We start from the raw sequence: 26,507 nt of genomic DNA on the forward strand, positions 1-26,507 counted from the left end.
CATTCAATAAATATTTATTGAGGATCTACACAGTGCCAGGTACAGAGATCAGATGGTGACTAAAAAAGATGATGCCTGCTCTTAAAGAGGGTACAGGCCAGCCCAGGGAGATGGTCTCTCCTGGGGGAGGTGGGGGCTGGGAAGCCCAGGGACAGAAAGGGTGTGGGTGCACCCGCTGAAGAGGCCCAGGGCACCCAGGCGGACCTCTCCCCCAGAGCTGGGAACAGAGAGGTCTTCATCTCCCCGGGAAAATGCTGCACATCTGGAAATGCAATTTGCCAGTCCAGCTGTGGGCTCCAAACCCCAGCTGGGTCCTGGCCCTCAAGCTCTCTTGTACTGGAGGTTGGTGCCCAGGAACAGGAAATCCTAGGAGAGACAAGACAGGATGGCATGGGAAAGCATTCCTTACGCCAAAAAAGACTCATCTCCAGTATAAAGGGAGGCCCACATCTGGGGAAGCATGAGCTCTGCCAGAAACCAAGTCAGGGCATAAATCTCAAACGTGCCTCCATCCCTAAGGTCTCCATAAAGCACAGCTTTTTCCATCCACCTTCTCTGAGGTGGCGATTTATCTGTCATTTCCCAAGCTGCTGCTTCCAGGCAGGCCCCATAAATGTCCTTTGTGTCACCTAAATTTTCTCTCCCTCGCAAATAACACAAAATTGTGCACCACTGAGGTTTACACTCCTACCGCCTTGGAAGTTTCCATCACCTGAAGGGGCAGGAACTCTGAACCCGAGCCAAAGTCCAATTCTCTCCCACAGTGATCCAGCCCTTGCCTTTGGGGGTCAAACAAATGACCTCAAAAGTCTACTGAACATGAGAGTCTATAATAAATCTTCTGATGATTTCTCATGTGCCCAGCTGAGGCCAGCGGCATGAATTGTCGGTCCTCACTTCAATTAACCAGCTGTCTGACTCCTTGTAAACTCTCAGCAGTAGGATGTTTAGCATCCTTGGGTCCAAAAGGACATTGGATATTACTTTTCAAATAGAGTAGTGGGTCAGTGTGTCCATGTCCCTGACCCGCTGCTGCCCTTCCCTGTCTTTTTATTTTTTTATTTTTTAAAAGATTTTACTTATTTATTTGAGAGAGAGGGAACACAATTCGGGGAGGGGTAGTGGAGAGGGAGAAGCAGATTAACCTGCTGAGCAGGGAGACCGATGCGGGACTCGGTCTCAGGACCCTGGGATCATGACCTGAGCTGAAGGCAAATGCTTAACTGACTGAGCCACCCAGGCGCCCCTGCCCTTCCTTGTTTTTAGCGGCTGTTACTTGCTGTAGATTGACAATGTCCCAGACACAACACAGCATCTCCTTTACTGCTCACAGGGCTCCCGACCCAGTCATCCCTCCTTACAGACGCTATTCCAGAAAGATAACCTGAACCATGGGCACAAACACACCAGAAAATGCTTGATCAGAACCGTGGCGTGGAGAGCAAAGACTCAGATGTATTCCTTGATATGGAAATGGTTCAGTAAATGATGTCTCTGATGCCTCTAACTGTCGGTTCTGTTAATGGTTCTGTTAACTGACGGTTAAGTGTCTGCTTTCAGCTCGGGTCATGATCCTGCTTGTTCTCTCCCTCTCTCTGACGAATAAATAAATACAATCTTAAAAAAAAAAAAAGAATTTAGAAGAAATTTTCAAAACTTCCAAATGGCTCTCAGAGCCTGTGCTGTTGCCATGACAGTGTTTTCAAAGTGAGCTGGTGTTGAGGTTCCCTCAGGTCACCCACAGGGGTGGGGACGTGGAAGGCAGTGCGGCACAGGCTGTGTCCAATGCCAGCTGCCCGAGGAGGGGTGCCACATCTGAAGGACACATGGGTGGCTGCATGGCATCTAGCGTGCCTGGGGCCTTCCTCCCCTTTCTGAGCGGCAGCGCTGGATTGAGTCCCACCCACTGAGCTACGGCCTCTGAACCTGGAAAACAAACCAGTCGCCCCCCTCCCCAATTCCTCAAAAGCCCATCGGAACCCACTGACCTTGTGGATCTCGAGAACAGGGTCATAGAGCTGAATATCCTTGAGCAGAGGAAGGGGGAAGCCTTCTGCCAACTTCTCTGGAGGTTGAGGCATAGCACGGAGAGAGATTTGTAAACAAATAATAATTATAAGTAAAGTCATAGAAAAAAATAAGTTTCCCTCGTCCAACTCTGTGTACAGTATACTCCCATTTAAAGATCACCAAAGATTATGAGGTAGATAAGATTATTATTTCCATTTTACTGATAAGGAAATTGAGGCACAGAGTGGCCAACTAACTTGTCCTAGGTCACACAGCCAGAACTAGGATTTCAACCCTGGCAGGCTGCTCCAGGAGCTTGAGCTCCCAGCCCTGGTGCTATATGGGAGGAGTGGGAGGTATGGGGAGGCAGATACTCATAGTAAGAAGCTAGTAGGCACCTGCCCTCACTCTCATCCTGCTTTCTGTTGTGGCCAAATGAAGCAGGGCTTCGTGGAAATGGTGTTTAGAACTTGATGCTTTATTTTCTGACTAGGGAGTTGACCATTGACTGGGAAATGTGAATTCAGAGATGGGCTGCCCTGTGCCCGCTGCTTTAGCTTGGTCCTTAGTCTTTTACCTGCCATTTCAGGGCATAAGGGGGCACACTTCTGTGAATCCCTCCTTCTCTCTTAGGAGGAGGTTTCCTCTGCCCCAAAGAGCCCCCTCAGTTCCTAACCCTCACTAGAGCCCTGGAGGGAGAGGAGACCACCTTCAAAACTCCCATCTCATTGGCTGCTGAAGCTCAAAGAGGGCAATTGACTAAACCAAGGTCACTCAGCCTGCAGGAAAGCCGTGTTTCCCATCTCCAAGCTCAGCTCCTTTTTCCTCAAAGAGCACTGTCCTCCTTGACATGGAAAAATCCCTCATGATTCTTACCATTGACCTTGGGGTAGAGGGTGTTGAGAATGTAGTAGTTGAGTAGCGCCTCCAACAGCTCCACCTGGTGGAGAACAGGAGAGATACACCGTGACCACATGTGCCATTTTGCCCACCAATAAACGTCTCCATGTCTGCATGTGGCGACATGGCGAATAAGACTGAAAAAAGCGAATTTCAGATAGATGCCTACATCATACTACTGTTTTATATTATAAAACTATTTTAAAGAAACACATTTATTTGTGTACAAAAGGATAGAAACCCTTGGAAGATTACACACCCAACTGTCTTCCCTCTAGGAAGAATGTCAAGGTTTGACTTAGCTTTGTCTTTAATTTTTTTTCACAGTTTAATTTGTTTCCACATAATGTTTTCCCAATTTGCTATGTAATAATTTCTTTAAAAAAATTCAAAACAAAAATTATGAAATACATTTTATAACACTCACCATGTAGATGGTATAGGGCTCAGAACATTATATATACACCTGACTCAGTTTTCACAATAACTCTTTGAAGTTGATATTACTGCCTCCATTCCACAGACCAGAAAACCGAGGCCCACAGAATGAAAGTGACATTTAGAAATGGGGAAGCAGGGGCAGAATTTGAGTCCAGATTTATCTGATTCTATAGTTCCTACTTTCGGCATTCCATGCTCTGAACACCCGATAAGATGACTTCTTGTGAATCTTTATATATGAATGTTTTACCTCATAAGACACTTATACATGCCATGTACAGATGCAATATTAGTGTGTCATTAGTCACTTCCTCCATCATTCCTTGGAAGGGGTCATCCTTTGGGATCCCTGTGGGCAGAGTCTCTCTCCACAGTTTATGTGGTTGTTTCTACTTTGTAAGTCGGTAAGGGAGGGTCTGGGCAGCGCAGGGCAGGGGGAGGCTGGCCAGAGGGGTCAGTGTGGGCAGGATGGTAAAAAGGAAGACAATTATTGGAGGTTAAGGTCTATCCATCTCCTCCTCGGCCTGTGAAGAGTAGCTGTCATCACCCCGTCTTCCTTCTTGTCAGAAATTTCTCCCTGATCACATCAGCCCACACTGATTTTCCCACTGTCTTTCTTACTTCAATATGGGGCCATCCATTTTGCCACTTGTTCCTCCTGGTGGAAATCACTTCTTGGTTCAGCCAGGCCAGCAATTAATGCCTCTTTTTTTAATAACAGAGTCCCAATTTTCCCCTGGGGAAATCTCCTTTCCAATCTCAGTCCATGTGGCTTGGGACCACACACCCTGGCTCCCAGAGTGTAGATGAAACCCATGTTTGGTCAACTGGCCTTGTCCAATTTTTAGCCACAGTGATTGGCTAAAGAATGGTCACATGACTCAGATTCACCTAATGAGAGCTAACACCTAAATTTTTAAAAGTTAAACTACAAAATGCTGATGTTTTCTAGCAGTGGGAAAATCAGTCAGAGAATGAAGTCAACATGGATGAAAGCAAAGAGAAGAGATGGGGAGAGATTCTTGATGCACTAATTTGAGTACCTAGATCCAGCTATGCCTGAAACCTCATTTTTTTTAATTTGTTTTTTAGTTTTATGACCCTATAAATTCCTCCTGTTGGCTTAAGGCACTTTTAGTTGGCTTTGTATTCTTTTTTTTTTTAAAGATTTTATTTATTTATTTGACAGACAGAGATCACAAGTAGGCAGAGAGGCAGGCAGAGAGAGAGAGGGAGGAAGCAGGTTCCCTGCTGAGCAGAGAGCCCGAGGTGGGGCTCGATCCCAGGACCCTGAAATCATGACCTGAGCCTAAGGCAGAGGCTTTAATCCACTGAGCAACCCAGGCGCCCTGTATTCTCGTAGTTAAAATAACTCTGTCCAACAGAAGATTTAATTATAACTTATCTTCTATTGCAATGTAACTGTTCCTTGGCCCTTGTTTCATGCCTCAACAACTACATTTTTTACGGCAGAGAGTAGCTCTTCTCACTTTTCTATTTTCTTCTATAAGTGCCATAGCATTGCTTAGGAAACACACTAAATTAGTTAACACCTTAATCAATTCATAAATAAAAACAATGATTACTTACATTGAACACTCCAACTTTAGATTCTTTCAGTTCCACTTGTATCCTATAACAAATCAGGCAAAAGTCAGAGATGTGGGCATGATATCCATGGGACACCTAAGCAATGTGGGGGTCCCCAGAAAGGAGTCTCTGGTTTAAGAAGACACAGAACCAAGGATGGTGTAGGGATGGGACTGAGAAAGATGGCTAAGAACCAAAATCAGCGATGCAACCTTACTGGGAAGACTCACCGAGGGGACGTGAGTCGTGTATGTCAGAAAGTCAATATGGTTAATGTCAAAAATAAGAAAAAGCTGTATTAGTAAACTCTTTAGAAATTTGGAAGTAATGGGAATTAGGCAGAAAGGACATTTTGGAGGCACGACAAGTGGGGGAAAAGAATTGAGCTAACCGAGGTAAAATTTAAGTTTCCTTCCCCAGTGATAGACCCCTAACATTGAGAAGAAGATCTGCTCCCATCCCTACCCCCAGCTACAGAGAATCAGCTACAATGTCCAGATGGAAGGAGCCCAGTTGAGTGCCTCCACGGGGGCAGGAGGCTGACTTACTTTCCCGGTTTCAGGAACCCAGTGATCCTACTGGTATTGAAGGTCAACATGGCAGACACATTAGTAGCCTGGAAATTCCAGTAGAAGGAAACAGGTTTAAATGAGAAAGGCAGTCGGGGCACCTGGGTGACTCAGGGGGTTAAAGCCTCTGCCTTCAGCTCAGGTCATAATCCTAGGGTCCTGGGATCAAGCCCTGCATCGGGCTATCTGCTCAGCAGGGAGCCCACTTCCCCCTCTCTCTCTGCCTACTTGTGATCTCTGTCAAATAAATAAATAAAAATCAATAAAAAATATTAAAAAAATACAACTAAATGAGAAAGTCTGTCACATATAGGAAGGATAACTATTAGGACCAGCTGTTTCCTTTAAACAAACAACTTGGTGAGTTAAAGCAGGAACTTGTTCCCTAACTATAGACTCCCAGAAGGTTCATCATAAGTACTCAATACATGTTTGAACTTGGACTTGAACATTTTTTACTTGAAGTTGGTGACTATGATAGTGACTGAACTTTGAACAGACAGACTGCCAAGAGGTGTAGAGTGCCTATCCCTGGAGATCTCTAAAGGGATCATTTCTAGCTACCTCACAGCTAAGAGTCTGTCCTGGTGGTGATAATAATAAAAATAATATTAATAATATTTTAAAATTTATAATATATTAATAACAAATTTGACGACAATAACAACAATATCAAATTGCAGCTATAGCATCTAGGAGCAATTACCCTTCCAGAAATTTGTCTTGTTGAGTTTCCAACCTGACACAAGAGAACAAAGTTCTCCATTCAGTGAGCAGGAACCCAAAAGGACTCAGAATCCCTTCACTGTTACACAGAGTCCATTGAGAAAGGAGAGAACCCTCTCAATATTTAACCCAGAGGGCCTTTGATATAGGGAGGTGCTTACACAAGTGATGGAATTGCCAAGAAGCCAAAGAGAGCTAGGGGGGTGACTTAGAGACCAGCAGAGGAAGGAAGCTGCTTCCACCCCAGGACTGAAAGAACAGAGGAGGGATTGGGGTTAAGGGAACCACCATGGAAGTGACAGAATCACTGCCTGAGCCTCTGTCTAGGACAAAGACAGAGGAAGAAATATTCCTTCCTCCTGCTCTCTTGACAGTGTTTCCCATTGGCTAACTTTATTAGAAGTCAAAGTCCAAGGGAGCCTGGGAAATGTAGTCTTCAGAGGTCAGATATAGATGCAGAGCAAACAAGTCCAAGACCCTTATACCTTCCTCCCAATAATAGCCCTTCTCAGTGTTTTGGAGATACAAACATTAAGCAAATAAACCTGCAAACAGTTACGTAAGCATCTTTATAATAAATGCTATGCAGGAAAACAATAGCGTGCTTTAAGAAAAAAAAAAAGATGACAGGGAGCCTAAGGTGGTAAGAGGCAATCAAAAAAGTCCTCTCTGAGGAATTGATACTGAAGTTGAGATCTGAAGGAAGGGGGAAGAGCATGCAGAAAAAGGGAACAGCATTTGCAAAGGCTTTGAGCCTTACCACACCAAGCCGGAAGACAGGCTCCCTGACGGAGCTGGGCAGGAGCACAAAGCCTTCAATCTCCATCAGGGGGGTCGAGGACAGATTCCCAGGACTGAAGTTCAGGAATGGGGCAGAGGCCATTGCTCCCTGGAGCTCCAAGTTCATGTTGGGGTACAGTCTGGCTAACTGGGGGCAGAATGAGAATATTATGTCAAGAGAAGGAAACATGCAGGTTTGCCAGGGGAATCCCGAGGGAGTCAGAGAAAGCTGAGAATGCTTTTTGATTGATTTTATTTTCACAAAACGCTCTGTTCATTTTTCTCTTAATGGTGCCCCTGGAGATCTTGTCTTGTCAGACATCTGGAGTTTTCATGGCTGCATTGGGTTCCATCGGGCATGGGCACTGTAACGGATCTAACCACACTGGGCATCAAGTGGTCTCCAAGGTTTTGCCCTTATAATGACCACTCCTGTGAGTACCCTTGGCTATTTTGGGGGGAGGGGTACATTCTTAAAAGTGGAATTGTTGAGTCAAGGGCAGGATGGCTATATGTCAAGCCTTGGATATTCAACATGACTGCCTGTCCGAGGCGCATCTGGGGCGGGGGAACTGGGAAGGTGTAGGAGAGGACAGATGGATTTCTGTGGGATTAAATGATGAATTTAGCCCCGTGATGACAGGGTTGCTGTAGCAACTGCCGGAAACAACCACGGGTCCTTCCTGGGAGACTGGCTGAGCCAACAATGATGAGTCTGTACGATGGCAGACCGGATGCTCATGAGAACACGAGTGAGGAATCTTCTTTTCTACTTCTGCAGAGTGAGCTCCCGGGACAGTAAGGCAAAAAAGTAAGGTACAAAAAGGCGTGTATGATATGCCTCCATTTGCGTACAAAAATGGAAAAGATTCACAGCAGTTGTTGGCATATACATAGAATATCCCCAGAAGGAGGTAGGCTTTGGATGGGAACTGGGTGGTTAGGGGCCGGGAGTGGATGGGAAATTTTCCACTCTAGAGTCTTTTATGTCTTTTGGATGTTGAACCATGAGAATTTATTATCCTTTCAAAACATAATTTTTAAAGCACCAAGAACCGTGCCTGGTCCCTAGTGTGTCTTCTGTTAATTGTCTGATGTTATTAATTAGGGTGCATTTGGCGGGACATGTTGGCACTCCCTGGGATTTTTCAGATATCATTGGCGAAAGAATGGGCGACTCATGTTCCCAGAGACACGGGGCTCAGCCCTCTGTTGTTGGGCTTTGGAGAGAAGGGGCCCCGAAGCCAGCAGCAGGAAGACCTTACCCTCCCTGGGGGACTCACTGCCAGCCTTCTGACTCTTGGTTAAGCTGAGAGAAGCTCCGTGGTTTTAAAGGGAAACCTCTGGAGGCTAGTGGGCTTGGCTTGCACCTGCCGAGGTCTGAGAGAAGGCTTACCCTGGGGACGAAGGGGCGAAAGGACTTGGTGGTCAACCGGATGTTAGAGCCCGGGGGAACCTGCAGCAAAGAGACACAAAGTTTTAGGGCACTCTCACCGGAGCTGAAGGTCTGAGAAAGATGGGGAGGTGGGAGGAGGATGCTCAAGACTGCGGCTTCTTGACTACCTGGGTTACCATAACAACAGTGAGATGTCTGTCTTGCACTCACCACAAGCACCAGTTGCCAGGGCCTTGGCTGCTCTCCTGGGACACAGGTGACATGCGGGATGCACACAGAGGGTCCGTGAGAGTGAGATTTGCAGTCATAAGGACCTAGGTATGGTTCCTGGCTTTGTTGCTGTGTGGTCACAGGCCAGTCCCTTCACCTCTCTGAGCCTATCAGGTCATCGCGAGGGCTGAATGGGACGGTGTGCACACAACACCTACATGGGACCCAGCGCACAGCTATTATAAAACACAGCTATTATGACCCAGTCCGCTAAAAGAAAGGACTGCACCATTGGAGGGGTGCCTTGCTCAGACATGATAATAGAAATATAAGGTGAGAAAGGTGCAAAGGTGAGAAATCACCCAAAAGACCGCAGGCCACTCCCCCCACCCACTAGGTGGCACCCCGTCTATCATCAGAGCCAGCTGGACCACATAATGGGGCTGCGCTGTTGCTCTCATCATCCTGACGTTCACGAGGCCTCAGCTTTACAAAAAGCTACAAGAAATAATTTTCTGAAACCCAGGAATATTAAAGAAACTGGAGAATTATTAAAGATGCAATCCACTTAAAAATTTAATATTCCTTATACAAAACCCCGTTTGAGACTCTTGTTTTAGAGGTACGTTCTAGAAAGACTGTCTCCTTTCACCATGAATCACTAAACCATGGACCTTTTTCCTTTTGGTTACAAGGTAGTTTCCAAATAGATATTTTATTTTTAAAAAATCAACTATGGGCACAATGTTTTCATGGTAGTGTTTCACTTTTAACTTGGTTTCATTTCCTATTCAGTATAACTTTATGCATTTATTAGTGTATCCATTAACCTGCTTCATTTACTAAATTTTTAAGAGTTTTTTTTTAAGCCTCTACAAACTAAGCATGAGGGAAAATATGAATTAGAACAACAGGTCTAGACAGGGACAAAAGTAAAACCCAGACAAAAAAGTCACAGTCTTTCACAGTTCTAACGGAGAAAGGATTTTTGACTCGAGCTTCCTGGTAGCTGAAGTGAAAAGGGAAATTGTGCTCATTTATATATTTCCTTGTCTGAATCGTTCTTCTCAATAACTTCCTATATCATTGATATAAACGGGGTGGAAAGGAAAGAAGGAAGGGCAGGCCACCCTGTCATTTGTGCATGTTTTTCTGTCATCATCCTCACCATGTCATCTGTGATGGAGAAGTTCAGGTATCCGGCCTCATGATAAACCAAGCTGGCTGTGTTGAAGACATAATCAGAGATGGCAAAGTAGACCATTCGGTCATGTTGCTCAGGAAGGCTCATGACAGGAGCAAGGAAGGTGACTGGGGAATAGTGATCACGGCTAAAAATTTCACCCTGGAGAGAGAAATAGTATGCATTTGAACTTTTCAAAGTCTACCCCAGTGCTGGACATCTGAGCTAGGCAGTTGCTTATACAGCCTGAGTAGGGGGTGTTGGAAAGTCACTGCCTGAAACTCTACCATTAAAACACAACACATCAAAGTGTTGTGTGTCCAGAATCTGTAAATGAAAAGCTCCCCAGCTTTGGCATTTTTAACCCATTAATACCCTTTGCACCACCTTGCCCAGTTCTGATTGACCTCACCTACGTGATGGTCAAAATGAAGGAGGAGAAGAGGGAGGGTTTCAAGGCTGAAGACTTGTAAGTCTCCTGTTGGAGCCCTGGTTCTTGAAGCACTCCCCACCACTCCATATTGCCCTGCCCTCAACACAGCCAAAGCCCCTGGAGAGATGAGGACAGATCTGAAGCCGGAGACAGGAGGCCCCAAATAAGGGCTGGCCTTGAGGGTATGCTCTGCTGGGGCCGAACCCACCCATGCCCCTGCTCTAGGACTCTCACCTTAAACATCACGTCCAGCATTTGGGCTGTTGCCCGAGGGGCTTCCATTAAACTGTAATCAATGCCAGCAAAACTGTCGATCTCTGTTGTGACTGTGAGCCAGGAGAGGGGAAGAATTAGAAGCCAGGTGATGGGGGCTCTGACTGATCCACACTCTTGTGACTTTCTTCAGGGGCCCCTGCCCCTCTGCCAAGACCTTTGACCCAGCCCAGCCCTGGAGCAAAAAGATGTTCCTCCAAGAAAGAGAGGACATGTTTCTGTTGTCCCACTGGCGGGTTAGCATGAAGGGGGTGGTATGCTCAGCCTGGGACCTGGTTTCCAGGGTGTCTCTCTCTCTCTCTCTCTCACACACACACACACACACACACACACGCATGCACACACATCTGAGGGCAGGAGGAGCCCAGGTCTGGCAGCCCTCCACATCTTCATGCCAAAGAAGCCACAGAATGGGGAGAATTCTCCAATCAAGGGAATTATTCCCCAGTTTCCAACCGAAGCCTTGATCTTTGGGGAAACTTGCCTCTTATCAACACAGACCAAATAACCAGGAAGGTCAGTCCATGTCCAGAAGGCCCAGAAACTCCCCTTCAAAGCCCTAGGGGAATGAGAGTCCTATGTCCCATGCACTAGGCTGTCTGTGCCTGCCTGGGCCTGCCCTGAAAGACAGCTGCCAACGAGCAAGTGGGGGGCCCGGGGGCCAGGGCATCACACAATACCTCAGACACATCCGTATGATGGAATGACACATATGATGGAACTACACAGCTACTAAAACGAGGTCTGTTGCAACCACCTCGGAAAACTGGAAGGATCTGGTCACGCAGAGCCTGTAGCCGTCACGTGAGCCTGCTTGCTGTCCCTCTCCCAGGTATATACCCAAAGACATGTGTCCATATGTACTAGAATATTCATAGAAGCACCACCCATAATGGTCCTAAAGTGAAACTCCCCAAATGGGTTCAACAGCAGAATGAATAAATAAAGGGAGGGACACCTACACTGTGGAGCGGCATCCAGCAAGGACAATGACTGACTCTCGCTCTCCATGCAGCAGTATGAGTCAACTTCATCTTTTAAAGTAGAGCCGAGAAAACTATCTGCTCTTGATAGAAGACCTGAAATGCGGCGTGGTGCCATTTGCCTACAGTGTGCAAAACTAATCTTTGTTGGAAGAAGTTGGGAGAGCGGTTTTCCTTCAGTGGGGACCCATGGCAGGGGCTCACATGAAGGAGTTCCGAAAGCCCCATCATGTTCTGTTTCTTGCTCTGGGAGCGGGAACGTTCCTGTGCTCAGTTTGGCAAAATTCTTTAAACTGTTCACTTATGACTTAAGCACTTTTCTCTCTCTATAAACCCTCACAAAAAGTTTCTTTTTTAAAAAAAGATTTACTTGTTTATTTGAGAGAGAGAGAATGAGCAGGGAGAATGGCAGAGGAAGAGGGAGGGAGAGAAGCAGACCCCTTGCTGAGCCGGGGGTCCAACTCGGGGCTCAATATCAGGACCCTGAAATCATGACCTGAGCCGAAGGCAGATGCTTAACTGACTGAGACTCCCATGTGCCCCAAAAAGTTTTTTTTTAAAAAATGAGATAAATTTGTGTATGCTAATACAGAAAGATGTCCAAGGTATACAAGTTACAAAAGAAACAATGTCTACTATGTGTAGACTGATACATACTCATAATTTGACATATGCATGTGTATTCATGAACAAAAGGAATATATAATGAATGTATGTTTGTATCATTATGTATACTTATATTTTTATATATGAAAGAAAATATCTGAGAGCTGACACCCCAAACAGAGATTATTACCTCTTGGAAGAAAATCTGGGGAGAAAAGAATACTTCACACTATTACTTTCTACACTGCTGCCCCATTTAATGTTTTATAAGCCTTATCTGATTATAAATATAAATATAAATTAATAGAGTGTCCCCCCGCATGGGTGGAGTAGCCTACCTGGCAGAGTTTGGAGATAAGGCTGTAGGTCCGAGGTCACCGATTTCTGGAGCATTTCGCAAACCTGAAAAACATGGAAGGAGAAAGCCTGAGTGGGTCCTCCCCGCTCCCATCCCCGCTACTGGCTTTGGTTTGCCACTGCGCTAATTGCTCTAGTCACTGTCTTTCATATATTAGCCCATTGATCGATTCTACAAAAATGTATCAGTGCTCACATGTGCCATGTGCTAGGGAATAGAAATGATAAAAAACATGCAGGTCCCCATGTGGACCTCAATAGGGTCCACCCGGACATCTCCAAGTTGATCCCGGTGCTGGATATCTGAGTTAGTCTGCTACCCAGCTGGGTCGGGCACTTTGGCTGGAGGCACTGCCTGAAATTCACCTTGAAAGATACTTTCGTTTGGGAGGTGCTGCCCCTCCCCTAGAATTTAGACTTGAATAGAGGAACTAGACGGCCAATAGAAATAGCCATCTCATAGGTGTGTACTTAGTAGGTACTTCTGAAATGCCATCCGTTCACAGGTTGGCTGGGATCCATCCGTATTCCACGTTTCCCGTGTCCCGGAGGCCACCACATGGTAGGCACACACCCTTCGTGGAGACAACTTGCGTGGCATGTTTCTCAAGAAGAGGGAATATGTGTTCCCAAAGCTGCTGGCTATACATGCTCTTGTAATCGCTCAGAATATTTCTTGTGTAAACCAGTGAAATACGACCGAGAAAACCTAAGTACTTGGGAGAGGTGAGCTGCTTAGAGAAATTTCCTAGTGTGCACAAGAAAAGGCTTAGGAGGAAAAAAAAAATCATGAAAATCTAGAAGGATTCTGCACCGGGGATTGCTTTGTAAATGTCTTTGAATTCTCACTGTGGTTAAAGAAAGCTGAGCTGGAATTTGTAGCCGATCAATGTTTCGTGCGCGAAAGACAAGTCCAATGTCAACCAGGAGACTATTTTCAAAGAGCAGTTTCTATGTCAAAAGACGACAAATGGATTTATATTTACTGTATCTTAAAACATTTGGATTTACATGTAAATAGTTTCTTTGTTCGTGTGTGGGCGCGAGTCCCCATGGTCCACAGTTGTTTTGATTAATGGGTCACACCCCCTGTGCGGAGGCATCCATGTATATAAGGAAGGAGAGGCATATGGGGGAAGGAAGGCTCCACGGGTATGGGAGCTGGCATTTTAAGGGCAGGCAAAAGGGTGAGCTCACACAAATCAGGCATGGAGGTGTGGGAAACTCTATGCTGGGGGCTGGGCAGGCAAGAGTTGAAATCTTAGTCTCCCTTTGTTGCTGGCTCAGTGTGGTGAAGGACAGTCACGGTTGATTTCATGGGAAACAGGAGACTGCTAGCCTCACTCAAGCCCTCAAGGAGACTAGTCCCTCCTTGCTTTTCCTTCAAAGGCCTACCAGATCTTCCCAAAGAGCCCCCAACCCTGAGGGGACCTGCATGACGGGGGAGGGAAGGCTTTCAGCCCTCAGTCCCAGACCCATCACAGGGCCTCTTAGAGAGGCAGGTTAAGGGTGTCGTAGGGGAGTTGAACAAACCTGGGTTCAAATCCTGTCCAGTCCCCTACTGGCTGTGTGACCTTTGCAGAATCTCTCCCTGCTTTTGCGTCCTCGTCTACAGGATACAGGGACAAGGCCAAGTGCTTCCCAAGGATGTTTGGGGTGGGGGGGGTGAGGAGACTAAGACAGTGAGTCTATATGGCTCAAAGAGCAAGCAGGCAGGAAGTGGTTATTCTTAGCCTTGCTTGTCAGATACCATCCGTGGGGAATTTGAAAGGGTCTGTACCAGGCTCTTTGTTTTCCTAGAAGAAGGAAATTTCTGAAGACCCATAAGGGTCAGGGATCCAGGGAGGTCTCCATCTTTCCCAAGACACCCAGCCCCTAGAAAGCCTTTGGTACAAGCTGCTCCACCTTCTAGGAAGTTTGAATGCTGACCCAGCTCCTCACCAGCAAGGTGACCACTGGGCAAGTTTCTCCACTCTTAGAGCCTTCTCGGTCAAATACAGAAAAAGGCACTTTCTTCAAAGGTTGTGGTTAAGCTGGATGGCATATTCAGTGGTTGAATACTTAGCACACTACTCCTGGCCAGACCACATGCTCAATAAGTAGCCACCATTGTTACAAATAAGAATAGTTATACAGTGATATATTCTGCATCACGTTAATTACATTAATTAATCAAAACAAAATTAATTGTATATATCAAATTAATTGTCATATATTACTATTATTATATAATGTTATTGCTAATCCTTATTTGCACCGTCATCAACAGGGCAGTAGAAATCCACACCAATGAAGAATATTATGGCCTACTGAGAAAAGCATGGCAACACGGAAATGAGATGCTCAAGAAGGAGGCTGTCATATTTCCCAAGCTCACCTAGACCCCAGGACCCCAGAACAAGACAAGGAACAGAATGCCCTCCCCCCCCAACTCCCCCGCCATCTGTGGGGTCTGTCTGCTATTCTCACTTCAACCACTAGGGGCACTCAAAACAAGACCAGTCCGTGGGCCCCAGTGAAGAGAGAGAGTCTGTGTGTCTGTGTGTCTAGTGTGTCTGTGTTCCTCTTTCCTCCTTCATGACTTTCTCCATCGAAGCAGTCATTGCTACAGACACAGATCCAGGTCCATGATACCTCAGAAATGGGATTTTTGGGTGAAGTGAGTATTTGTTAACATGAAACCTCTTAGTTGTAGTAGGAGATTTCAAAATTTGGAGATTTCACATAATTTTTTTAATGGCAAAAAATGACACTCTGTGCTGCCTTACCCTCCAGGGCAGAGGCTCGTGAGCACGCCCAGGTAGGAACCAGAGTTCCAATCTGGTTCTCACATTTCCCAAGTGTCCTACTTGGTGTCTGCTGGCACCCAAGTGCCGATTTCCATTTTGGCCTTACGGAGTGCAGGGCGGTGCAGGAGGGAGGGCAGGGAGACAGTGAGCAAGGTCAAGGAGACGGAGGGCCAGGAGTCTCTGTTCACCCCCTTTGTTTCACCGTTTCCTGAACATTGAACCATTCTCTGCCTCACTAAACACACTTGGAGTCCAGGGACCTACATTTTGCCCCAGCTTGGCCATGCTCCATGACCTTGGACAAATGATTTGTCCTCTCTGGGCTTTGGGCCTAAATATGTCTGGGCCAGTCCACCTGGCCATCCTGGGCCAGAGCCCAGGGAGGGCTCCCACCTGGCCCTTGAGTGACACAGCAGATGCCAGCAGTTTGGACATTCCTACCTTGCTCTCCAGTACTCTGCGGAATTTGGACTCAATCTGGTTGTGGAAGAGATTCAACAGCCACCTGGAGAGAGGAGCACAGTGGGCGGTGAGTTCGGTGCCACTGAATGCAGGGACAGTGAGGCAGCTGAGAAAGCTTGGCCCTGGCCTCTGACCAGGCCCGTCCCTAAGGGATCCCTCCTCCCCACCGTTCTGGGACCCTGCTGTGTCTCCAAATCCTGGACAGGATGAAAATGCAGAGTCCCAGCTCCCAACACATTTGCTGACTTCTCTTATCTGGCATCCCAGCCCCCTGTTGCCCCAGTCAGATTCAGTGGATTTAGGGGAGAGGCTTGAGAATCCACATACTTCTAATCAAGCAAACTGAGACTCAAAGATATGTACCCACAGACTCGTACATTGTCTGTACATTCTCCTTCAGCCAAATGCCCTTGTGTTCCTCTGATAGATTTCATTCACCTGATGGTGGTCCCCACCAGTATTCCTGGCTCGAACCTGTATCTTTTAATCTCAGCAGGGTCCCCCAAAGAATGACCTCCAAGTGCCTGTGATGTACCCCTGCATTATACCTGGGCATCTGTGCTTATCAGAGGCCAGGCCTGGGGCTGGATGGGACTCGGGCTGCCCGCAGGGGTCAAGCTGGGCAGTGTCCCAGTGGTGACTTACCCCAAATTTCCTGATATGTCCACCTCCACATCTTGAATGTGGCTGCTGCAGCCAGAGGCGGTGACGGTGGGCCTCCCAGAGGGCTCCCTGCCCAAGACAAGACTGACTGAAATGGTAATGCCCTTGACCTGCACATCAAAGGAGCCATGTAGTTTCCTGGAGGAAATAAGAGAAGCAATCAACAATTCCTAGACTAAGATCAGCCACCATGTAGGAGTAAGACATGAAGCTCGATTCTTACCCCAAAATAAGTGGAGCTGGAGCAGAAAGTTAATTAGGAAAATTATTACAAAGTAAAGATTTATTAAATTAAGAACATAGAAGGTCAGGAAGAGAGCCTGGGTCTAGTTATTGATGGGAATGGGGGAGCAAAAGCCTTTCTACATAGGATCCAAGTCTAAGGAGGTTTAAAAGAAATGGTTGATAAACTTGCCAGCATAGAAAAATAAAATTTCAGTAAACAGACCAAAAAACAAAAACAAACAAACAAAAAAACCCAGGGGTGCCTGGGTGGCTCAGTGGGTTAAAGCCTCTGTCTTCAGTTCAGGTCATGATCTCAGGGTCCTGGGATCGAGCCCCACATCAGGTTCTCTGCTTGGTGGGGAGCCTGCTTCCTCCTCTCTCTCTGCCTGCCTCTCTGCCTACTTGTGATCTCTGTCTGTCAAATGGATGAAAAAAATCTTAAAAAAAAAAATACCATATTAAAAAAAAAAAAAAAAAAAAGGAAAAAAAGAAAGACTCTGCATAGTGAGCTGGCCAAAAAGCTAATTCCTTAATACACAAAGAACAAGCTCATACAAACTAATAAGGAAAGGACAAAACAACCCAAAAGAAAAAAAAAAAAACGGGGGGTATCAAAGATATCTAACAGGAAGTTCAGTTGGAAAGAAGCATATGAAACATATTAAAATAAAAATAAAACAAAATAAAAATATAATTAAAAATAAAAATAACAGTAATGCCAGTTTCCCCCTGTCAGATGGATGAAAATTCTGAAGCTTGAGCAGGTGCGTGTAAACAGAGGTCCCAGGGGCTGTGGTGGGGAGATCACCTCTGGAATATCGACGGCTGGGATCCAGCCTCTCACACACACATCTTTGGCCGCGGAATTTTACTTCTAAGGCTCTACTCTGTGGCCTTCCCGTCTACATATATGCATGGGGCGGCTCACGGAAGCATCACGGGTCACAGCAAAAGGTGACAGAAGCATCTAAAGGTCAGCTAGTAGGGACAGGTTCAGTTAAGTTGTAGGCATCTATGCTATGCAGGCTTTAAAAAGAATGAGGATAGGGGCGCCTGCATGGCTCAGTCAGTTAAGTGTCCGACTCTTGATTTCAGCTTCTGTCATGATCTCTGGGTTGTGAGGTCGAGCCCTGCGTTGGGCTCCGTGCTGGTTATGGAGCCTGCTTGGGATTCTCTCCCTCTCTCTCTGCCCTGCCCTGCCCCTTTCAGAAAAAAAAAAAAAAAAAGAATAAGGATGAACGTTGTCTATCTACACAATGAAATATTACTCATCCTTAAAAAAGGAATAAAGCACTAATGCATGTGGAAGAACTTCAAAAATCTTAGGCTAAATGTAAGAAGCCAGACACAAAATGTCACGTATTGTATTATTCCATTTGTATGATATGTCCCAAATCGGCAAATCCATAGAGAACTAATATAGATCGGTGGTTGCCGGGGGCTAGGGCAGTGGGCAGTGATCTCTTTGGGGAAGGAGGATGGAAACATTCTGGAGCTAGAGGGAGGTGGTGGTTGCATATCATCGTGAATGTATTAAATGCCACTGAATTGTTCACTTTAAAATGGCTGATTTTACAGTGTGTGAATTTCACCTCAATAAAAATATTATGTTAAAAAAGGTAAAAGAAAAGGGATGCCTGGGTGGCTCAGTTGGTTAAGCAGCTGCCTTCGGCTCAGGTCATGATCCCAGCGTCCTGGGATCGAGTCCCACATCAGGCTCCTTGCTCGGCGGGGAGCCTGCTTCTCCCTCTGCCTCTGCCTACCACTCTGTCTGCCTGTGCTCATGCTCTCTCTCCCTCTCTCTCTAACAAATAAATAAATAAAATCTTTAAAAAAAAAGGTAAAAGAAAAAAAAAAGAATGAGGTAGATTTTCATTTGCTCATATAAAAAGATCTTTGAGATACTTAACTGAAAAAAAGCCCAGACAGAGTGGCTGGCTTGATTATTTTGTGGAAATGGAATGAATGCTCCCTACACAAGTGACCTGTATCCTGAGGATCTTTCTCCAGCAGTGCTGCCCGATTGAAACAGAATGTGAGTCCCATCTGTAATGAAAACATTTTTAGGAGCCACATTCAACAAGGCAAGAAGAAAGAGGTAAAATTAACTTTATTAGCGTAAGTTGTCACTTCAACCTAACGACATAAAAATCACTAATGGGGTTTCTTCTGTTGTTTTTCGTACCGAACCTTCAAATCTCGTGTTTCACACTTAGAGCGGGTATCAGTTTGTACCAGCCATTTTTTGAGTACTCAGTGGAGACACGTGGCTAGAAGTGACTGGATTGGACAGTGCAGGTCTAAAATATAAATAAGATCAGGTCATCCAGGAAGGCTGGCCCACCATTCTGTTATGGGCTGAATTGTGAACCCCCCACCCCAGCTTCGTCTGGTGAAGGCCTTAACCCCAGGACCTCAGTATGTGACTACATTGGAGGCAGAGCCTTTGAAGAATTGATGCCATTACACTGAGACCATTAGGGGGACACCTGGCTGGCTCAGTCAGGGGAGCAGTGCTCTTGATCTCGGGGTTGTGAGTTCGAGCTCCTTGTTGGGTGTAGAGATTACTTAAATAAACTTGAAAAAAAAATTGAGGCCATTAGGGTGGGCCAGAATCCTGACTGGTGCTCTTCTAAGAAGAGGACACGGAGAGACACTTGGGGTGCCTGCACACGGAGGGACAACCATGTGAGGTCACAGCAAGAGGGCCACCATCTTCAAGTCAAGGCGCGAGACCTCAGAAGAAACTAGGCCTGCTGACACCTTGATCTTGGACTTTGGATCTCCAGAAGTGTTGCTGAAACCACCTAGTCTGTGATATTTTAGTATGGTGGCTCAAGCAGACTGATCTACCTTCCATCCAAGGATCCTGGAGGTCGAGAACAGTTCAAAATGCTAGGGAGTTCATGTCCCTGGGAGCCAGCTGCCTTTGACCAATGGCAAACAGGAAGAAGGGGTCATAATGGCTGAGTTGGGGAAACTCAGAGGTGTGCTCTGCCTACATGGTCTCCCGAGGTCCCCAGTCGGCTGCCCAACTGATTTCCTTCCCTCCCTATCTCCCTTCTTCACCTCCATGGACATTTCCTTAGGTCATTTCCCAGATAAAGTACTTACACTTGAATTCTTGTCTCTGGTCTGCTGCTGGGGAAAGCAAACTTAAGAAGATACAGAATTCTGTCCTTCAGCTCACCCACAACCCCATGAGGGAAGCATGAGAAGGGAAGAGAATCAGAATCAACCAAGAGCCAGGACTCAGATCTCTGTGCGCTCTTCCCATCTACCACGTGGACTTTCCAATGAGCTAGGAACACTTTGGACCTAAGAAGGATGGGACAAAGGCCAAGGCCAAGGGCCCAAGAGCCTGGGAGCAGAATCTACTTACACAAAGGCTTTGTGCACCTTCCACTCTCCCTCGACTCTGATGAAGGAGTCAGAGATGCTGAGGCTCAGGCCCTGGCCGGGCAGGGGTCTCAGAGCAGAGTCCCGCAGCTCACAGCTGTGGATGCTCAGGCTGAGGAGAGAGACACAGGGAGCACAACGTCAGCCCCAGCTTGGGTCCAGCCGCAGCGGGGATCTTGCTCCAGCCCCTGCCGCTGCCCCTACTCTCACCCCATGGGGACTCGGCTGGTAGAGCTGGCTCCAGGTCGCTGTGGGTCTCCCCCAACTTCCTGAGCACCTGCTGTGTGTTCTGTGCTGACTATGTGGCCATGCTAAATGCATTGTCTCCTCTATGTCAACTGCACCTCTAGGGGGGGACAGCACTGTTCTTGTTCCCTTTTTACGGAGGGGGAAGTAAAACCACTCGGAAGAGCTGCATTTGTCCAAAGTCACACCATCGGGATCAGAGCCCATGAATCTTACGATCCTGGGTGGGATCTGGAATAGGACACATCGACACTCCCCTTTGGGTTTGTAACTCCTTTTTGGGGCCATTTCTCCCTCCACAGATCCAAGTAGGGGGAACGGATTCAGGGAAGGCTGAGGCCAACCCCAAGAAAAGACACGAGATGCTGGAGAAACAAACCAAGATGACACATGTTGTGGGGGCAATCTGTGGGAAAACAGTGATCAAGTTCCATTTTATATGCCCAGCACATAGTAGGTGCTCAATAAATGTTTGCTGATGGAGTGAATAAAGAAAGAATGAGTGGAGTCATGAACGGTAGTGGGCAGGGAGGGGTGCTGAGCGGTGACTCTATTGTCCTTCTCCATTTCCTGTTCCTCTGCAAGTGTTGTATGCCTTTTTTGGGCATCAGCTGCTCATGTCTAATGATCCTTTGAAGACTCAGCTCAAATGCCACTGCCTCTTGGAAGCTTTCCTTGACTTCCCTGATGGACAAACCTCAGCTCTAACAGTTGGGCTACTATATTGAAAATTTAAGGTCTATCTTCTCTTCCGGACTACAGGCAGGGGCCAGACAGAAGCCTGGATTATCACAGTGTCATCCCCATCTTGCAGATAAGGAAACCGAGGCTCAGGTCACCCAGCTAGTAGGTCTCCGTTGATATTTGTTGGATAAATGAATAAGTGGGGGGACCTAATTCCCTCCCAGGACTTCGCTCTGAATGTTGTGAGGAACTCTTCCATTACTGGCCCAGGGATGTCCTGGGGAATCTCCCTCTCCTCCCTCCAGAGCCCCACCCCCACCCCCAGTCACCTCAGGGCCCCAGCAGAAGGGAGCCTCACCGGTGGAACTCATAGTGCCCTCGGCCAAAGGGCTTGATCTTGAAGTCCCCGGTGAAGTCAGGCAGTGTGATTCTGAGCAGTTCCTTCTGCAGAGCCACTGACCCCTCCTTGGCCACTGTGGACAGGAAAAAGCTGCAAGTCAGCCTGGCCTGGCCTTCCTCCCCTCTAAACCCTTCAATGGCTCCCACCTGCTCTAGGAAGAAAGGCTGACTTCCTTGTAAGCATTAATGACGGTTACAGACTATTGAGCCCCTGTTGGGTACAAAGTGACACGAGAAACAGGAGCATCACTGCGTTTCATGTGGTGCTGTTTTGTGGGTGTCCAGTTTATGGGTGAGGAAATGGTGTCTTTGTCAGTGACCCCACAAGGGGAGGAGTGCTGTATGCATGGGTGGGGAGGTGCTCCTCTGTCCCATCCTTCTCGGCATCTAGCCTGTGCAGAAGACACTGTAAGCATCTGAGGGATAGAATCCTGGTGTCGGCATCTTCCTAGCTGGGTGACCTTGGGCAAGGCTTCAGCTTTGCCTTCTCCATGACAATGGCAACAGAACTTTCTTTACTGGGCTGGCATGAAGATTAAAGGAGATATTGCAGAGCAAAAAGGGGGTTGGGGGGAGGACACGCACTCCTAGCTTGGTGCGTGGCCCATGGCAGGCACTGAGTAGATGCCTGGAACGGCAAAGTGGGGTTTATGTTATTAAAAATATGGAAAGGACCAAAATGTCCAACTCTAGCCAATAGGCTAAGAGAATATGGCACAATCAATCACACAGTGGAGAGGAACCAAAGGCAAATTTTGCCTGATTTAGGATTTCAATATAAACAACACTTGCTAATACCCTCTGTTTGTTGGGATACATGAAGGATTCAGGATTCTGCCTTCAGGGAGCGCATGTATACACGGAAGACCAGGGGCCTCCCCTCTTTCCAGCTGGCACTGCTCCCTTGAGAGAATGGCCGTGCCAGTCCTTCTGCCAGAACGCTAACCCTTATCCCTGGCCAAGTGTCCCTTATCTTTTGTACCTCTCCGAACCTCCTCCAAGAAGCTTTCCCTGATTTCCTTTCCTCTGCTCCCAACAACCCTACCTGGGGAAATGTTATTACCCCATTGAACAGATTAGGCAGTTGAGGCTCAAGACTGTGAGGAGAGCCCTGGTTCAGTTCCGGGGAGGGTGGTATAGAAACACCTCAGCTCCTGACCCCCTGATGGGCGAATCCTGACACTTTGTTTCAGCATCTTTTTTCAAAAAATCATCTTACTTTTGTTCATTCTTTCTAGTGGAGATATAACGTACATCAAAGTCCCTGCCAGATAACTTTTGAGTGTTGAAGCAGCCACCTACCCACCCCTGGAACTGGAGGGGACGCAGTCCCAGGACCCCTGCAGGCTCCCTCCTGCCCCCTCTGGGTCACCACCAGTCTGCCTTCTAGATTTAAGACACATGTTTTCAAACTCTACCAAGAACTTTCTGGTAGAATTGCCCTGGTCAGTGGGTAGCGGCAGGGCTCATAACACACTTCCCTGTCTTCTGGCTGCTCTCCTCCTCTCCACTTCCCACTCTCCTGCGCCGTATGCCGAAAGTTTTCTCCCAAATTGATGCTTTCTCCAAATCCTTCTCCCTGGCGGCTGGTAACGGACCCCAACTCTGACAAGTAACATGCCCAAGCTGCACTGTGGGTGGGCAACAAGGTGAGACTTGGAGCCAAGGCTGCCAGACCCTGGCTCACCACCCCGAGGGAGAGTGCCCCATTGGTGTCCCCCGTTGTCCCCAGAGCAGTCTGGCGCCCGGCAGTCCAGCTAAGTGCAGCCAACAGCCACAGCTTCTTACCATACTGTAGGCCCTTGTCAGTGATCCTGGTGACCAGGCCGGGGTTGGTGCCCAGGGCGCCTGGGGTGGATGTGAGCAACAGTCTCAACAATAGGGAGGGCAGGGCCCCAGCCAAGGGCTTCATCCTGGATTCCCAGTGCAGTGGCCCAGACGGGGCCCTGCTCCCTTAAGTAGCAAGGGGGTTGGGGCAGAGGTGGCTCCTGAGTGGGGGCGGCTCCTGGGATCTGGTTCGTGGCATTGGGAATGGGAGGCACAGAGACTGGAACTGGCTTGCGACATTGCTGGGGTCACGAGTCATGCTTTGAAGCCTGTTGCTGCTGTCCCGGGTCAGAGGGTGGGTTGGCCTGGCCCCAGGTGACGATCTCTGTCCACCCTTCCCGCAAAAAGACCCCACATTCATTGCTGGCAAGGCCCGGTGTTATAGACTAGGAGGCTCAGGGAGGTCATGTCACTCCCTCAAGATCCTGCACCTGGCAAGTCGGGGAGCTGGGAGTCAAAGCCATGTCTGGCACCAGCCGAACTCTTTTCTCTTTTTTAAAACAAACAGAGTTGAGTATAAAGAAATCTTTCCCCCTTCCCCTCCTTGGGAAACCAGGCTTTCTCAGACCTTGCTGGTGGTAACATTTTCTGGAAAGCAACTTGGCAAATCTTTAAACGTTTGCATGCCTGGTAACCCTGAGTTTCTGCTTCTGGAATGTTAAGTACATAATTATGTCAGGGGAAAAATATGTCACTGCACCAGGGTGCCCAGAGCTGTATTGCACGAAGCAGGTAGGGGAGCAGTGGGACAGCCTAAAGGGCCCAACGAGAGGACGCTGGCCAAATTAATTATGGTACATTTAAAGTGAGGCTGCAGAAAACAATGTATTTCTTGATCTGGAAAGATGCACATGAGGTTCCCAAGGACAGCATACAGCAAGGTTCTGTACCCATGTCTGCTAGTCTGGACAATTTTTAGCAAGGAGTTATGAGGGATTGTCTCTGTTTGGATGGCCAGGATTATGACTGTTTTAAAAATCTCTTTGTTTGTTGGTACTTAAAATTTTTCTTTTCTTGGGGGACATATTGTATTCTCAGTAAGTAAAGATAAAATTTCATGGAGGGAACAAAATTTATAATAAGGATTGTGCCTAAATACAGGATCCCCCCCCCCCAGGGATCCTATGTGTGTGAACTTTGTTCTGCCCCCACCTCCAGGAAGCCTTCCCTGATTATCCCTGCAATTCCCTGGATTAGAGGGAGGTCCTCCTCTGAGGTCCCAGAATATCTGCATTTTCTTCTTCATAGCATTAACCACTCTGTGGTTAACGTGGTCCTTTAAAAATATGTCCACAAATTCTTCTCTACTCTTCCATCAACAGGTGGAGTCTCTGTATGCTCCCCTTGACGTGGGGTTGGGTCTCTGTGACCACCTCAGCAGACGGAATGTGGTGGGAGTTAACAGTTCCTCCCCCGTGGGTCAGACAAGGCATGGAATTAAGGTTAAGATCAGAACTCCCCCCGTCGAACACAGGAAAGCCTACAGCCCAGACCCCTCTGCTTCTCTGTATCCTGTTGTTGATGTTCTTGGGGTTGAGGTTTGTTGAGGTCCCTTGCACACCACCCCCGGTCCCAGCGTGGGTGCTCTTGAGGGCAGGGCTGAGGCTTTAGAATCCTGTGATCCCTGCACGTGGGGCAGGAAGAGGCAGGAAATCAGGAGCTGTGAGCTCCTGCCCTGTGCGGGTCCCCGCACTAGTTGCCCACACCTCTCAGCCTCTAACGCAGGTCTCTGTCTCATTTTGGCTGAAGGATCTGAGGTTCAGGGAGGTGAAATGCTTTTGATCACAGTCAGCCTGCAGGGATTTGAACCCAGATCTGTGGCTGCCATTCCAAGACGATAGTCCGGGAAGGCTTCTTGGAAGTGATGTGCTGAGCTGAGACCCCAAAGATGAGCAGGAGCCAGGCTTTGGAGGAGTCATTCCAGGCTGAGCTGAGAGCAAGGACAAAGCCTGGCAGCAGGCAAGCCTTCCCCCTGAGCCAGGGGAATCTGTTTCCCGGACATAGCCTGTGGAGGTGGGGAGGGTTCCTGGACTGGGAGCTGGGAACCAGGGTTCTGACCTGGCTAAGTCCTGCCTGGTGTGTGACCCTCAGCAAATCCGTGTCTCCTGTGTGCCTCAGTTTGCCTCTGTAAAAGGAGGGAGACAGAGCAAGCGACTCCCATGCGGATTAGGGGAGGACAGTCTGGAGAGTGGGACCGCCTGGGGACACGGGTGTCACCCCCAGTGCAGCAGTCTGAGGATGTCCCAGACTGGTGGCTGTTGGCAGGGGTGGGAATTCCCAAGCAGTGAACTTCGGACCTTACACCTGCCCAGCCAGCCAGCGTGCCTCATGGCCCCAGGCCAGGCCTCCACCCCCACGGGTACCCTTTCCTAACTCAAGGTCCCTGCTGGTGACCCGGGACCCAGCAGAGGCTCCTGGGGGCAGCATTCTGCTTGGAACCCCTGGGTCTTTCTCCTCCCAGGCTGTCCATCTGTTTTGAATGACAGCTGCCCCGGCGCTCCTGCCTCCATCCAGTCCTACAGCAGTGCTCTCCCTTTGAATAAGAACAGTCTTCGTTGTGTTCTGATTACAAAAATGTTGGCAGAAAGAATTTGGAAAATCCCGAATGTAGAAACCGCAGTTCCTGGAATACGAGCGGCACATAGGAGACCACTGCTGAGGGAGGGAATAAACATAAAGAAGGAAACAGTGTGAGGTTAAGGGCATGGACTCCAGGACCTGGCTTGCGTTGAATCCTGACTTGCCCCCTGGGTGATCTTGGGCGCTCTGTGACTCAGTTTCCTCATCTATAGTTGGCCTCAGCTCAAGGGTAATAGGACGGGAAGTCAGAGGTCTGGAAGAGAGAGGGAAGAAGGCAATTCTCAGCTTCCTTCTTGCTCTGGATCTCAGTCTGACAGTAGTCATGTCACTCCCCCAAACCCCTCACCCATGGCTCCAGCCCACCCTGGGCTTGGACACCAGACTCCTTTCTTGACTGCTTTAAGCCAGAAGCTAGGGATGAGTTCCTGGGTCCCTCAGCATCTTCTGCCAGTGTCCTTAAGCCTGTCCCCACCTCTATAAATAGCCCCTTAACTCAAATCCCAAGAACCATCTGAGTGGGACTCCTTTTTCCTGCCTGGACCCTGGTGGACACAATTAGCACAACAAACTTTTCGTTTGCAGCAAACGCCTTCCTCTTGTGGAAAGCTTTGAATTCTTTGCCCATGTCTGCACAGGTCTCTTGCGGGAATAGTAGACTACGAAAGACAGTACTAGAAATACACAGCAAGCCATGCTGTGCCATTGGAGGAGTTTCTGGGGGCCACCGAGGAAGGCTTTGTAGAGAGGTAGCATCCTGCGGCATCCTGAAGGTCACG

General features: G+C 47.8%; 1 protein-coding gene across 1 annotated transcript; it reads right to left on the bottom strand.

Annotated features, from left to right (window-relative positions):
• Positions 1 to 23,265, bottom strand: LOC111141858 (lipopolysaccharide-binding protein-like). Its single transcript, XM_022494703.1, has 15 exons — positions 23,113 to 23,265; positions 21,284 to 21,398; positions 19,979 to 20,107; positions 16,354 to 16,509; positions 15,688 to 15,751; positions 12,439 to 12,502; positions 10,473 to 10,564; positions 9,791 to 9,967; positions 8,413 to 8,472; positions 6,997 to 7,164; positions 5,490 to 5,557; positions 4,942 to 4,984; positions 2,887 to 2,950; positions 1,989 to 2,065; positions 1 to 366 (listed from the first exon to the last, which is right to left on the bottom strand). Exons 1-15 carry the CDS (start codon positions 23,234 to 23,236, stop codon positions 322 to 324), a joined length of 1,446 nt encoding a protein of 481 aa, XP_022350411.1. The 5' UTR covers positions 23,237 to 23,265; the 3' UTR covers positions 1 to 321.
• Between the last annotated feature and the right edge of the window lie 3,242 nt (positions 23,266 to 26,507).

The sequence above is a fragment of the Enhydra lutris genome, unplaced genomic scaffold (genome assembly GCF_002288905.1).
Source record: "Enhydra lutris kenyoni isolate GAN:26980312 unplaced genomic scaffold, ASM228890v2 scaffoldscaffold6, whole genome shotgun sequence".
In the NCBI taxonomy this organism is placed as follows: domain Eukaryota; kingdom Metazoa; phylum Chordata; class Mammalia; order Carnivora; family Mustelidae; genus Enhydra; species Enhydra lutris.

What these genes read in the sequence shown, in the direction of transcription:
- LOC111141858 (XM_022494703.1), bottom strand. Translation starts at nt 23,236, where the DNA reads ATGAAGCCCTTGGCTGGGGCCCTGCCCTCCCTATTGTTGAGACTGTTG. An exon ending in TGCTGGACGTGATGTTTAAG is followed by an intron (nt 9,968 to 10,472) that starts GTGAGAGTCCTA and finishes TTCTCTCTCCAG; the next exon opens with GGTGAAATTTTTAGCCGTGA. An exon ending in CCTCTACCCCAAGGTCAATG is followed by an intron (nt 2,066 to 2,886) that starts GTAAGAATCATG and finishes CTCAACCTCCAG; the next exon opens with AGAAGTTGGCAGAAGGCTTC.